The sequence below is a fragment of the Penicillium citrinum genome, assembly GCF_028827155.1.
Source record: "Penicillium citrinum strain IBT 23319 chromosome Unknown utg000011l:1.0-294111.0:1.0-294243.0, whole genome shotgun sequence".
NCBI classification, from domain to species: domain Eukaryota; kingdom Fungi; phylum Ascomycota; class Eurotiomycetes; order Eurotiales; family Aspergillaceae; genus Penicillium; species Penicillium citrinum.
In genome coordinates, this window is record NW_026622696.1 from 93,632 (window position 1) to 108,050 (window position 14,419).

The 14,419-nt window shown below is 46.1% G+C and overlaps 6 protein-coding genes across 6 annotated transcripts; 4 read left to right on the forward strand and 2 right to left on the reverse strand.

Moving 5' to 3' along the window:
• Positions 1-1,488: 1,488 nt before the first annotated feature.
• Positions 1,489-2,266, reverse strand: N7469_011558 (uncharacterized protein; the record flags this gene model as incomplete). Its single annotated transcript, XM_056650463.1, has 3 exons — positions 1,489-1,872; positions 1,908-2,008; positions 2,071-2,266. 3 exons carry the CDS (start codon positions 2,264-2,266, stop codon positions 1,489-1,491), a joined length of 681 nt encoding a protein of 226 aa, XP_056494972.1.
• A 395-nt stretch (positions 2,267-2,661) lies between these two features.
• N7469_011559 (glutathione synthetase) lies at positions 2,662-4,414 on the forward strand (the record flags this gene model as incomplete). The annotated part of the gene is made up of 4 exons (XM_056650464.1): positions 2,662-2,748; positions 2,832-2,912; positions 2,976-3,521; positions 3,575-4,414. The coding sequence occupies 4 exons, from the start codon at positions 2,662-2,664 to the stop codon at positions 4,412-4,414; spliced, it is 1,554 nt and encodes a 517-aa protein (XP_056494973.1).
• Positions 4,415-5,987: 1,573 nt separating this feature from the next.
• On the forward strand, positions 5,988-7,971 carry N7469_011560 (putative MFS quinate transporter; the record flags this gene model as incomplete). The annotated part of the gene is made up of 5 exons (XM_056650465.1): positions 5,988-6,265; positions 6,343-6,532; positions 6,582-6,639; positions 6,743-6,813; positions 6,892-7,971. The coding sequence occupies 5 exons, from the start codon at positions 5,988-5,990 to the stop codon at positions 7,969-7,971; spliced, it is 1,677 nt and encodes a 558-aa protein (XP_056494974.1).
• Positions 7,972-9,731: 1,760 nt separating this feature from the next.
• Positions 9,732-11,680, forward strand: N7469_011561 (MFS transporter; the record flags this gene model as incomplete). The annotated part of the gene is made up of 3 exons (XM_056650466.1): positions 9,732-10,139; positions 10,202-10,591; positions 10,673-11,680. The coding sequence occupies 3 exons, from the start codon at positions 9,732-9,734 to the stop codon at positions 11,678-11,680; spliced, it is 1,806 nt and encodes a 601-aa protein (XP_056494975.1).
• A 475-nt stretch (positions 11,681-12,155) lies between these two features.
• N7469_011562 (putative nucleoside-diphosphate-sugar epimerases) lies at positions 12,156-12,977 on the forward strand (the record flags this gene model as incomplete). The annotated part of the gene is made up of 2 exons (XM_056650467.1): positions 12,156-12,415; positions 12,476-12,977. The coding sequence occupies 2 exons, from the start codon at positions 12,156-12,158 to the stop codon at positions 12,975-12,977; spliced, it is 762 nt and encodes a 253-aa protein (XP_056494976.1).
• A 125-nt stretch (positions 12,978-13,102) lies between these two features.
• Positions 13,103-14,355, reverse strand: N7469_011563 (MBL fold metallo-hydrolase; the record flags this gene model as incomplete). The annotated part of the gene is made up of 4 exons (XM_056650468.1): positions 13,103-13,241; positions 13,267-13,695; positions 13,765-13,905; positions 13,994-14,355. 4 exons carry the CDS (start codon positions 14,353-14,355, stop codon positions 13,103-13,105), a joined length of 1,071 nt encoding a protein of 356 aa, XP_056494977.1.
• Positions 14,356-14,419: the final 64 nt, after the last annotated feature.

Below are 14,419 nucleotides of genomic sequence, written 5' to 3' on the forward strand. Positions count from 1 at the left end.
AATAAGACTTTAACACTTAAAGTGTCCAACGATGTTGTCCTAGATCTGGTGGTGTCCCGTACGACCTTTGTGAGTAGAGCGACGAGGCTCGATTTTATGCCTCGTCGAATATTCCTAACCGTCCTTCATTCGCGGGATGAAACCATCGCCGTTCGCCCGTCGCCCAGTTTGCCGACTGGCTCACTCCAGAAACATCGTCACAATGTCCATTCTCTCTACATTGTTAACACTGGTGGCGTGGAGTAATTTCTTTCTGGGGGACGCGATTGCAGGAGTAACATTTATCCCGTTTCAAAAAAGCTCAGGAAAGCAGTGCTGAAGACACGAAAATCAAGGAGTCTGGGGTTTGCCAAATCTGGGCTCCTTTAGCAAGGCCCAAAACGAGACGGAATCCTATGCCCTACCCCTATACCTCGAAATAATCGCGCCATTCATGAAGACATAGGCACCCTTGGCAAAGCGGGGAGATAATGCGCTTTACGACAACTCCGTATCGTTTCAGGATGGATCAGTTGAGATACGGAAATCCTTGGGTCAAACTTGACTGATTATAGGCTATACGTTCTTCTTGGCAACTAAGCCGAGTGGTATTTCGGGTTGGATTGCACAGATTTGGTAGTATCGTAGGACTAATTTGCATGTCGGTTCAATCTTGACTCTTAGCCCTATGCAGCTATGCAGAATGCCAAGGGACAAGTTTTATTCGCAGAATCCCTTCTTCTCGTCGGAAGAAAAGCTGCTTGGCTGGGAAGATCATATCCGCTTTCTGTATCATGAGTCTCTCATGGAAATCATGGAAATGAGACACTCTGGATTGTTTTCATGATAACTAGACCAGCTTGATCAAGAAACTCACAAGCCTTGATATTATTTCTAAAACAATTTTCTGTCTTCAGTAATACCTCGGCAGACATTTTGGCCCGTAACTCCTAATTATGCTAATTGAGTAATATTGGAAAGTTTCCATGGCACATTTATCATCCCGTCAGGAAAAGGGCATATCCTACTTATGTGCATTATCTTGTATTAAATTCTAGTTAACCTTGCAATATTCCTAGCTTGAGGGTCTTATCTTTCCATTTGAAGTTGCTGGCTCTGGTCTTCTAATGCAAATCCACCATGAGAAACCGGCGATTCACCCATCATTTCAGAGCCACGAGACTGAGATCCGCTGCTTAATCGTGTTATTTCTCTTCGCATGTATTGGATGCAGGACTGAACGAGAGGCTTCATCAGCAATAGACATCCGCATATTATCGCCACATCTAGCTCCAAGATAGTCCATATTAAGGTGAAGAAACTGGATCCTGATACAAATGTTATTGTTCCACTTTATATCTCTTGTGAATATGAAAAAAAAACACACCTGTTAGGTTGTCTGCTTGAAAATTTCTCAACGCGACGAGACGTAAAATGCTGAATATGCAAACTCTGCCATGGATTATTAGCCTCTCAAATGAAACACAGGGTATTGAATGCCGGTTTAGCTTACAAGCATCCAATCGAGAATAGTAGTGTAATCTCAATCTTTTGACGCAAGGGGGCATGGAGCTGCCATACTACAGGCAGTGGTAGACATAGGATAAGCACGTCCTGGGCGAGCGACAACGAGCCGATGATAATAAAGAAAGTATTCTGACCCTTCATACAGCTGCCATGGATACTTTTGATCCAAAAATATTGAACTGGCCAGCATTGAAATGTATTTCCCATGATCGCAGTGACTCCCCACGCGACCACGAATACAATAACTACTGTCGCATATATCTTGAATCGTACGAGACAGTCGAGAAGCCGACGAAGGAAGAGTATAATTGAGACTTTCACCAAAACTTGAGCTGCGGGCCAGAACTTTTGTAAGATCCAATCGGCCTATTATCACAACAATTAGATGTCATTCATTTAACATGGGTAGTCCAATTTGCGATGTATACCAGAGTGATGCGCCTCCTTTCTTCGCGTGGTAAGGCCCATATAGTCTTACCAACTCCGATTCCATGAAAAGCCGCTACAATAAAAAATTTATTCATTGAACAATGGTCGACTCTTATCTCATCCGGATTGACTCACCATATACTACACACCCTGCAACACCCCAGGTAAAAATCAAGCCCAGACCCATGATAATATCCTCTATTCGTAATTTCTGCGTGATCATATGTCGGGCAAACAAACGAAGCACGTATATTATTGTCGCAATAGTGGTTCCAACGATAGGCACGATAATCAGAACTTGTTTCCAGTGCGAGTTGGGATCCCCGGCCATCGCGTTCGCTATGACCGTATGGTGTCTGGCCTAGTATATTCACTAGCAAGTCCAATTTTAGATAGGAGCTCTCCGAGCCTCATTGCTATGATCTGCGACTAGTCGGGCTTGGGTTGAAAGCAGAGAAAAGACATCGCGAGAGGCCACCAAGAGGGTTACTCTTTTCAGCAATAGACCTTTTCAATAAGTATATCTGAGAATATCAAAGACTAAAGACAAATAACAAGATGCGGTTGTGTTGTTCTTCGCAAAATGTCCTCTTTTCAAAGACGTCACTTCTTTTGCCTTCGACTTTTCGCCCCAATTCTTAACGTGTTCGCCGTTGAAGGGGCTTTTCTCCACGCCACACGGGACTATCTTCCTTCGACTACCCACGGTTCGCACTCATCCACATGATGGATTCCTTAGATTACTTGGAGAATGAAGAATACCCGCCTGATCTTAGTGAAGAACGTCTTTTTTCTTTAGTATCCCAGATCAAGGTATCGATATTCAATCCTCGCCCTCGACGCCCAGCGCCGGTCCCCCGCGGTCGCAGCTAACAAAACACTTGGGCGATCATTAGGACTGGCAAATTAACCATGGCTCGCTGTTGAAACGCGTCCAATCAGAGACGGAAAATAGTGTCTTATCACATCCTGTGGGGGTGAGCGTGGGTGATATTTCCCTGATCCAACTGCAATGAGTTCTATCTTGACATCTGGTCTAGTGTTTTCCTTCGACTTTCCCCCGAGATCGTTTCCAGCAAGCATTAGAAGTTCAACAAATCTTTAACAAGCTATATTGCTCAATCGCAGAGGATGAGGATTGGATCTACAATGCAATTCAAGATCTTATTCCAGTGGAGCCTCTCGCAAAAGCGCTATGGGGGATTCATGAGGCCGCAAGGGATGCGGGATACGTCCAAGGCATCTCTGCCGGAATCTTTCGCTCCGATTATATGCTTCATCTTGGAGATTCTTCAAGGGAACAGACATCGAACGTATCGAAGACTAGTTTGAAGCAAGTCGAATTCAACTCGTTCTCATGCTCTGGCTTTTCGCATGCAAATAAGGTAGCCAACATGCACCGCTATCTCGCAAGGACCGGGAGTTACAATGTCAATGATAAACATTTCCCTGTCGATTCATTGCCGAAGAATCATAATATCGAGTCCATCGCAGCAATTCTTGCATCAGCGCACCACAAGTATGGACCACCACGAAGCAAACTGGTGAGGCAGACAGCGATCCTATTCATTGTGCAGCCATTTAATGTCAGTTTCCCCACTGTTTCAGCCATAAAAGACACCATTAACACTAAGATCAGTTCAACATCGCCGATGAGCGACCGATAGAATATGTTTTATGGAATCAGGATGATGCTGTTCCAAACTATCGTATAGATTTCCCAGATATACTCAAGTATACCAAGCTCACGGAAGAACGCGCATTGCTCTTCCACCCACCATGGCTTGCATCAGAGAACCCAGTAGAGATATCGGTGATTTATCAGCGAGCAGGTTACGAAGCCCGCGAGTATGATGAATCAGGCTTCAATGCTCGCTTGCAGTTGGAAAAATCCACTGCAATTAAATGTCCCTCCGTGCTGGGTCATCTAACCACTTTCAAGAAAGTCCAGCAGGCCTTGACGGAGCCGAGGGTATTGGAACGATTTCTGTCTTCCTCCGAAGTCGCCAGAATTCGTGAAACATTTGTACCGATACTTCCTTTGGACGATTCCATGGCAGGTCTGGAAGCTCGACAGATTGCCTGTGATGTCGAACGCTCCACCAATTATATCCTGAAGCCATCTTTGGAAGGGGGTGGCAACAACGTCTACGGAAATGCGATCCCGGCATTTTTGAACTCAATTGCGACTTCAGAATGGTCGAGGTATATTCTTATGGAGAAGATCCACCCGCCAGATGCGGACAATCTTTTGATGGGACCCGCATGTCTCGATGGGGGAAAGACGGTCTCAGAGCTAGGAATCTTGGGTTGCTGCTTGTGGCAGAGGACAAAGGCCCAAGAGTCCGAGACTCGGTGTGATATGCTCCATAATTCGGTTGGGGGATGGACGTTCAAGACAAAATATTCCGATATCGACGAAATGAACGTGGTCAAAGGGCATGGCTGTTTTGACACGCCACGGTTGGTTAATTTCTAATGTAACTACCATTCAAAAGTATACACAATGTCTGCTATCCTCCAGTAAATGCAGCATTTTCAGTCAGCTAAGATAGACGTTAATGTCTTGTAGAATGTAGAGTAATGACTATCGACGGCTTCTGGTTGGGCTCAACATTTAGTAGCTTCCTGTCATCAAGCTCACTGCATTTGCATCTCCCGGTCCGATCAAGGATCTAGTGTTAATAGGCAACTCACCCGGTCTAGTCGTATTATTTACACTCTTCTCATCCCCGAGTACTCCGTAAGTCAACCCGATCACATCACCGGACTCTTTGATCATGTGTGAAGCAGAATTTTCACACCGATGCCCATCTAGACGTAGCCTGGCCAAGCCCCGAGTGGGACGATGTAGTAAACGGCCCCCATAAAAACTCCGAGGGACCGACTTATCCAGAACCTGTACTTCCTCTGCGGAGTATAGACCCTAGCCCTTGACCGATCCGAAGTCCGGAGCTCTCCTTCTTGTACTATGTATGAGATATATCAGATTCTCCCGGGGATCGGCAGAAACCACGATGACTCTATGGAAGAGTAGCCGAGTGGAATAGTATAATATCAATCACGGTACTCCGAATGGCACCATGATAAACCCAGATTTCTGTGCACGGACAACTCTTTTGAGATAGGCTTCGAGCCCCAAAACCCACCACGCGTCCACCATGTGTGGTTCAGGGAGCTTTTTTCTCCTTACCCCGCCAAGCCATGCACTGTCATTTGCTTCTTTTGGGCCAATAAGAGGTGATCCAAGTGTCATTTGTCGGCCTACCCCGGTTTCGCCCCGTGGAGTGGCTTAACTCTCCACACGGAACTTCGCCGAGGTTTATCCAGGGAATTCTCTCGATGTACTTTGCAGGAGATTTCTGTAACTACTTTCAGAAACAGTGTCTCATCATCTCTACCTCTGCTGGATTTATATGTATATTAAGTGCGAGAAAACTAAATATGCGAGCTGATCACCAAATCACCAAAAGGCTGCACGCCGCATCTTTGCGGGTCGCAGGATCAGGATGCCGGTGCAACCTCGGCCAGAACAGAAAATAAATGGACCAGCTGACCCGACCTACCGGCGATGCCGTCAAATAGAAAAGATCGGCCATCTATCTCGGTATGCAAGCTCTCTTGGCAATTCTCCCCAGTCTTGGCCAACTCTGTCTTGTCCCGGCGATAGTCGGCCTGGGGACAGTCCGGGGTGCACAACCAGATGCCGGTAATGTTCTATAGGGCCGAACTAGTTTAGTATGTAATTGATATGCGAGATCAATCTGGTATTCTTTCTACTTTCGGAAATACCTCGCTTCTTCTCCGAGCTCCATACTCCATTCCCCCCTCTAATTCCCCAAATTCCCCCGGAAGTTCCCCGCATGTCAAGGATATCCCCATTCTTGTGAGGTTATTAAAGGGCTTCGCTCTTGTTCACCAGCTACTGATCTCCTTTTTCTTTTTCCTTTTTTTTCTCTTTTTGTGATACCCTTTACTCAGCTTTCCTTTCTCCCTCTTTCACATTCACAGTCGCATTTCAAATCGATCTTGATACTGTGAAATCGCCCACCATGGCCGGCGGTGCGAAAAAGCCCATCAACATTTTCCGGTTGAAAAACACCGGCGAGCCATCCCAAGTCTTCAACTGGAAGCTTTGGTTTGCAGTTGTCTCTTTTGGTTTGATGGGAGCTGCGCGTGGTATCGATGAAGGTCTAATTGCTGGTGCTTTCAAATCTAAGGACTTTCAACGTTATATCAATTATGAGTCCTACTCTGAGGTTGAACAGACCAACATCAAAGGAAATGTCACTTCCATGGTGCAAATCGGTTCTGTTGGAGGTGCTCTCTTGTATGTCAGAGTTTTCTTTTCCATTCATCATTTTCCAAGGTTTTGTGCCATGCTAATACTTACTCTTCCCTTAACAGCGCTTTCTTAGTCTGTGACCGAATCGGTCGTATCTGGGCCACTCGTCAACTCTGTCTCCTTTGGATACTCGGTATGGCCATTTTCATGGGTAACAATGGTTCTCTTGGTGCTGTCTATGCTGGTCGTTTCGTCGCTGGTCTGGGTGTCGGTCAGACTGTCGTCGTTGCACCTGTGTATCTTGCTGAAATTGTAAGTTCTATTCCCTTTTTTCTGCCCAATTCTCGTCTAATTCTTCCAGGCTCCGGCTGCTATTCGAGGTCTCTGCACCTGCGTGTTTACTGGTTTTGTCTATCTCGGTATGTAAAATAGCCTCAAGCCAAGGAAGCTTAACAAGCCCAGGACTTGGCGCAGTGCTTGTCTCGGCGATCAAACATCACTAACGGCGATGATACCCTGCAGGTATTGTTCTGGCATATTTTGCAAACTATGGATGTCAAGTCAACTTGGGAGATGATACTCACAACCGATGGGTAAGATTCCACTCCTTTTCAGCCCCCCGACGACCACCGTCGTCCTCGGGAAAGATCGTCATGCTAATGCTCTCACAGGAGGTTCCCACCAGTCTTCACATCATCTTTGCTGGTCTCATCTTCTGTCTGTCCTTCCTCCAGTATGAGTCGCCTCGTTATCTCGTCAAGCAAGGAAAAGATGAAAAGGCCCTCGAGAACCTTTGCCGTCTGCGTAACCTACCCCCGGACCACGAATACATCGTCAATGAACTCAACGCCATCCAAAGTGCCCACCAAATGGAGATGGAGGCGACGATGGGATCTGGCCCGGTCGGCATCTTGAAGGAGACCTTCCTTGTTCCCTCCAATCTGTATCGCGTTTACCTTACCCTGATGGCCCAGATTCTCTCTCAATGGTCTGGTGCCGGCTCGATCACCGTCTATGCCACCGATCTTTTCCAACTACTGGGCATCACCGGTAATAATGAGAACCTTTTGGTGACTGCTGTCTTTGGTATTATCAAACTTGTCGCTGCAGTTGCCTGCGCTCTCTTCTTAGTCGATGTTATCGGTCGCAAACGTGCCTTGCTTCTCGGAATTGCCTTCCAGGCCATCTCCATGCTATATATCGCTGGTTTCCTGACTGCTGTTCCTGAGATGGGTGTTGTAGATGGCTTTGTCCTGCCCGAGAGCAAGAAAGGAGCTAGCCGTGGTGCTATTGCCATGATTTATATCTCTGGATTCGGTTGGGCGCTTGGTTGGAACTCGATGCAATATCTGCTTACAGCTGAGCTGTTCCCCTTGCGTATTCGGGCGTTGGGCACCTCGCTCGCCATGACCCTCCATTTTGCCAATCAATATGGTAACTCTCGTGCCGTGCCTAACATGCTTCTCCCTGTGTCTGCTGGTGGTATCAGTCCCAAGGGTACATTCTGGTGCTTCGCTGCAGTGACAATTGTGGGTGGCGTCTGGGTTTGGTTCAGTGTGCCTGAGACGGCTGGTCGATCTCTTGAGAGCATGGATCGTCTTTTCTCACTTCCGTGGTACCAGATCGGTCGACACGGTAATAAGGAGGCAGAGTTGCAGGATGCTGCGGTTGATGAGAAGATGGAAGCAATGACTACTCAGCACGGTGCGACATCGCATGTCGAGCGCACTGATCCTAGTGCTCGGGTTTAGTGTGGCTAAATTCTGTTAATAATGTGTTCCATGTAACTAACTATTAAAACATGATTTATGACCAATCGAAATTTTCGCAACTCTCTCGTGTATTCTGTAAACGGGGTTCGAGTGTGTGATTTGTAGATCGATTCAAGCAAATAGAATGCTTCGCTACAGGATTATCTATAGCAATAGGAATTACACCAAGGTACGTAGCAAGAACTTAGAGACTCGATGGAATGACTCTAAATTGTAAATTATTTGAGATTTACTTTAAATCAAAAGACCGTGGATACTTTACTGGTACTTTCATATAGAGTGCCTAGATGCCCGGGTACATAGTACGTATCGGCATGCACCACTCAAGCCACGGCCATTGCATCTAGCCAAATCCGTGGACTGAGCATTATTTGAGTATGTTCAGGGTTACTTTGGTCAATTCAAAGAATAATGCAAAATGCAAAATCAATGTCTTAGATTTGGAGCTTGACGCTGGGTCAGAGTGCAGTGTGGCTTGATAAGTGATAGTATCACTCTGGTGAAATGATCGTGCTTAGATGCAAACACCGGTAGTATATATATATTGACGATCAAATTGGTAAAAAGTCAAAAAAAAAACGACCAGAGTGTCTGAAATGGCTATTAGACAATGTAGGAGGCAATAGAACTATGAATTAGGGATTTCAGACGGAATTCATAAAGGTTGAACCTTGATTAATGCCAATTTGCCTCTTTGTGCAGACTGCAGTGCCATGGACATATTGAGAGAACTGGCGTAATCAGTTTCTGGTTTATGTAGCCAAAAGTTGGTCCGCTCTTCAACAGCCCTTGCCGGGCTAGCTCAATCGGTAGAGCGTGAGACTCTTAATCTCAAGGTTGCGGGTTCGACCCCCGCGTTCGGCTATTCCTACAAATAACCAAGAGATTTCTTTTTTGTTCACTCCACATTGGATTTAGATATAGATACCTATCCCTCTTCTTATTCAATGTTCATTTTTCTTTCTATTTGAAACTCGTGTCATAAGTCTAGTAGTACACTAGCCATCCGTTTATAGTCCATTTGCGTTTGCAGTCCCCTCTATCTTCCTCTACGCATTACGTTATAGGCTTTTACTGTCTCCTTTCTCTCTTTATTTTTATCTCCTCCACTTCATCTCCTATTCTTAATTACTGCCAATCAACTCTTCTTATACCAGTTATATATAGTCACTGTTTGCTACGCTGTTATGCAAGCTGTGACTGTGCCGAGATGCCGACCTGCTGAGTCACATCCCGGTACCGGGCGAAAAACCCCGTTCCAGCGGAGTTTTACCGGCTCCACGAACGGTCCGATTCGCCGTTGAACCCTAAAATTTCCCGCTTTTAAACGATAGCATGCCGGTTCAGGGAGATTTGGCCCCGCAAATCTACAAAATTGCAGAAAAAAGTAATCGGACAGGCGGCCTGGCCCATCTTGTTGTCCATGCTTGATTGTTCGCCTCCAATAAGATGAGCTCTGAAGTGAATATTTTCAGTTCTTTGAATCCACTTCCACGGTGTTAACCAGATTTATCACCGCGCATTGATAGCAGAAGTTTTATGTATTCCGCTTCTCCTCTATGCGTGATGTAGTTAGTATTCACGTATAAGAACGGGCCTTCGCAAGTTTGCCTTTCTTTTACTTGACTCACGACCACTATCTACCTACGACCGGAATATCTCTTCTTCTTCATAGGATTATACGAGGCTTAATCCATTATTCTGGTCTATCCTAAACTGGTACATGGTCACTACTCACCATGGTAGATCAACATGTGCAGAATCACAGCATTTCCTCTAAATCCAGTGCAACCTCAGACTCAGAAGATACTACAGCGCCAGGCAATTCAATAGGCGACTCTAGGCCCCAGGATACCTCTGAATCATTTAAATCTCGTCTCCGATCAACCTCCAATCCTCATCAACCCCATCTAGATCGAGTTCACTCAGCAAAACATTTGGACGATCAATCTGTTTACCATAGCGACAATGCAATGACGAGCGATGAAGAATCTCTGGATGTGGAGAAAACAGAGACCATCCAGGAGGTACGGGGAGGAATCGTCAACGAGCGTGATGTTGATCTCGAAAAAGGACGCCAAGCAAGTGCGGGCTTGGAGAAATCCAAGTCCACTCGTTCGACCCGGTCTCGACAAGAGTCAAAGCTTGTACGTGATGTATCACCGCTCATGAACTTCTGATAGAGACATACTGATACTGACTCTCCCAGGTCGATTGGGATGGCCCCGATGACCCAGAGAACCCCAAAAACTGGACCAACAAGAAGAAATGGGCAGCGACAATCACAGTCTCACTCTTTACCTTCATCTCCCCCGTTTCTTCCTCAATGGTCGCTCCCGCATTGCCGTCCATTGCAGCTCAGTTTAATGTTACCGATCAAGTGATCTCCCAGTTGATGCTGTCTGTCTTCGTCCTCGCATACGCTGTTGGCCCACTCTTCTTAGGTCCCTTGTCAGAGATATATGGGCGCGTGATTGTATTACAACTGGCAAACCTGTTCTTTCTGGTCTTCAACATCGGCTGTGCTGTTTCTCAGACGAAAGTGCAGATGATTGTCTGTCGATTCTTTGCGGGATTAGGAGGCAGTGCTCCCTTGGCTGTGAGTATATCTCTTCTATGCCATTCGCCCGGAAAGACCCAGAATGAAAAAAAAAGGAGTAATGATTGCTGACTGTAGTAGGTGGGAGGTGGCGTGCTATCTGATTGCTTTCGTCCAGAAGAACGTGGTAAAAGTATCGCAATCTATAGTTTGGCCCCCCTTCTCGGCCCGGCCCTTGGCCCTATCGCTGGTGGTTTCATCGCAGAGAACACTACTTGGCGATGGGTCTTCTATGCGACTTCTATAGCCGATGGTCTGATTCAGCTTGCCGGTCTCTTTTTCCTCCGCGAGACCTACGGCCCTCGCATTCTGCGTGATCGAGCTCGAAAACTTCGCAAAGATACAAATGATGAATCCTACCAAACCGAGGCCGAACTTCAAAAGAAAACTCTTCCTGAAGTTTTACGCAGCTCGCTGATTCGCCCTTTCCGCCTCCTTCTTACGCAACCCATTGTCCAAGTCCTCGCGCTCTATATGGCCTACGTCTACGGCATAATGTATCTCGTCCTCTCTACCTTCCCGTCCCTTTGGACCAGCCCGGAATACTACAACGAGTCAACAGGAATCGGTGGTCTCAATTATATTTCCCTTGGTCTGGGCTTTTGGCTCGGTTCTCAGATCTGTGCACCCCTCAATGACCGTATATACCGACGTCTCAAAGCTCGCAATAACAACGTTGGTCGGCCAGAATTTCGCGTCCCGCTTCTTGTAGTAGCTGCAATCCTCCTCCCAGCCGGTCTCTTTATCTACGGTTGGACTGCTCAGTCACATTGCCATTGGATCGCACCCAACATTGGTGCCGTGCTCTTCGGCTCAGGAACAATCATCTCCTTCCAATGTATGCAGACATACATGGTAGATACTTATACTCGATTCGCTGCCAGTGCTCTCGCTGCAGGTGCATTTCTCCGATCGCTCGCTGGTTTTGGCTTTCCACTTTTTGCACCATACATGTATGATGCTCTGCATTACGGATGGGGCAATAGTGTCCTTGCATTTGTCGCGATTGCGATCGGTGTCCCAGCCCCGATATTCTTATGGAAGTACGGCGCAAAATTGAGAGGAAAAAGCACTTATGCTGCTGGTTAAAAAGCGAATGTTGTTCATTATTTTTTTTTTCATGCCGCATTCAAGAGCTCTTCGTACCCCTTTATAAATGTCTAATCATATGTGGCTAAAAGTTCTCCATAGAGCAGTTCATTTGAGCGTTTCCATATTGACTATCTAATTGAGTTTCATTTCTAGATGGAAGAAAAAAGAATACAAACCAGGCCTTCCTTCCAAACCATTTGACGTCTCCAATAATGCCTAGATGCCATTAAACCATCTCAGCCAATAAAAATCGACAGAAATATCCACATTTTATCTGTTTATGGCTGTACATTGTCCGCATTAGGCTAGCGTGGTGTCAGCATCAGAAATAGAAAGATCCGACGGAATTAAGCAGCGGACTTGGAGATTGGAAAAGTCTATAAAGGATGCTAGTCACGACGTTGAACTTCTGGAAATATTCATCGTATTATCCAACAAGAGAAGCTTGATCGATATTCGATATAATCTCAATATGCATCTCATCCTTACTGGTGCAACTGGCCTTGTCGGCTCGGCCGTTCTTGATGCCATGTTGAAGAACACCTCAATTTCCAAGATCTCCATTCTGAGTCGCAGACCAGTGCAGATGGCAGAGGATGCCAAAGACCCACGGGTACATGTGATCCAACAAAAGGATTTTGAAATCTATCAACCCGAACTCTTAGAACAGTTGAAAGATGCGGATGGATGCGTCTGGGCATTGGGAACTAGTCAAAATAACGTCAACAAGGAGTATGCCAATACTTAGCAACATCTCCCCAAGCCTTTGAAATTTCGTCTAACATTGAATAGACAATACATCAAGATTACGAAGGACTACGTCTTGGCAGCTGCAAATGCATTCTCCACTCTCAAACCCTCAAGTCCACCGTTCCGATTCATCCATGTCTCTGGCGAAGGAGCAACCCAAGAACCCGGAAGATTTTCTCAGTTATTCGCCAAAGTTAAAGGAGAGATCGAAGCTGATCTTGGCGAAATATCTGCCCAGCATCCAGAAACATTCCAAGCGGATAGCGTGAGACCTGCTTTCGTCGATCCCGCAACACACGAGGCTATCAAGCCATACATCCCTTCAAACATTGGGATCTTGTATAAAGTCGGAATGGTTCTCCTTGGTCCTGGCATCCGGCACCTCTACCAGTCGATGCATTCTCCTACCAACCAGCTGGGTCCCTTCTTGACGGAAATGGCGATGGGGAAGATGGACTCGAAGCTACAGGGCCCTGGCGTATTTAAACTTGGTGGTGGCTGGGTTGTTGAGAACAAAGGCTTCCGAAGGATGATGGGATTGTAGAAAGGGGGAATGAAGTATTTTTCTATAGATCAATTGTCCATAATGTATATTAAATCTAAATTATCGATAATTCTGTCCGATTCCTTGGTAGAGGGCTTCGTTTATTACTGCAGCGCATATGTAGGCTAGCAGTGCTCATTCTCCCGCAACAGCTTCAGCGCCGAGGAGAAATCCTGAAGAAACGCCCAAAGAGTCTTCTGCCGCCAATTGTGCTTTTTCCACTCGTTCGCCGACAGAGGAAACAAGTCAGCAATACCAAGTAAGCTTGGATCATGGGAAATAGATAAACCAGATATTCCCCTGAGAGTCGGCCTCCTGAGCTTTCGAGATTGTATTTTTAGTCTCTTCAATATCCGATGCCATTCCCGGGTCGAAGAATGGTTGATTTGAAGAACGATTACGACTAGCCTGTAGTCGGTCATATATGGCTGCTCCAGGACATGGCAAGTTCGTATTAGGTGGATCAAGAATATTGATATCCGATGGAATTTGAAGATGGTTGGATGGCCGTATCTCACCACCATGGTGACAGAGATCGCCTCCCATGAAAATGAATGTATTGGGATTTGTCGTTGTTCGTGCAAGACCACCCAAATGCCCGATAGTATGGCCTGGGGTATCGAGAAGATAGAAAGAGCCATCGCCGAAAAAGTCCAATGCTCGAAATCTACCAATCTTGACATCGTTTGAAAATCGAATCTCACGTAGATTCCGTGCGCTTAAATGTAGTATTTGTTAGAGCCAGACTAGTAATGGTACACGAGAGATCATGCTAGGAATAAAATACCTAAGGTCACTTTCTCGGACTGGTGAATCGGGGTTCTTGGGATAGCCTGGGAGAAGGTGGTCGCTGAAACCGGGCCCGACTATAAGTTCTGTAGACGATGGAAATCGAGAAGGGTCCCCGATATGATCCCAATGCCAGTGACTGTAATCACAATTCCTAATTGTAAGTAGGGCATTTTCTCGGACTTAGACTATATTCTATGTGCCCGAAGTATGCATCATCCACGTACCTCCAAATAATACCCGAGATTTCATCTGCCGCTAAACCATGGCCACTCAGAATATCTATAACCTCTTTATCGACATTAATGTCCCATCCATGTGACTCTAGACTCTTGACCACCACAGGCGCCATCTTGCGCCAGTCCTTGGGGACTCCCATATCAAATAGCAATTTTTTGCCCGATCCGTGCTCGATGAGAAACGACCAGGAAGGAATTATTGGCATATATTGCATTCCATTCATTGGAGGCTCCATCAAGAATTCCAGCGCAAGCTTACCGATCCGCGTGGTCGAATCTATAATCCGAATATTCACCGTGTTCGGGCTAGCAGGGATATGAAATTCGGGGGGCGAACGTTTACATGCCATAACGAGGTCTTTTCAATATACGCCAGACGGTATTTTGCACTTTTTTCTTGGAAACCCTATCGTT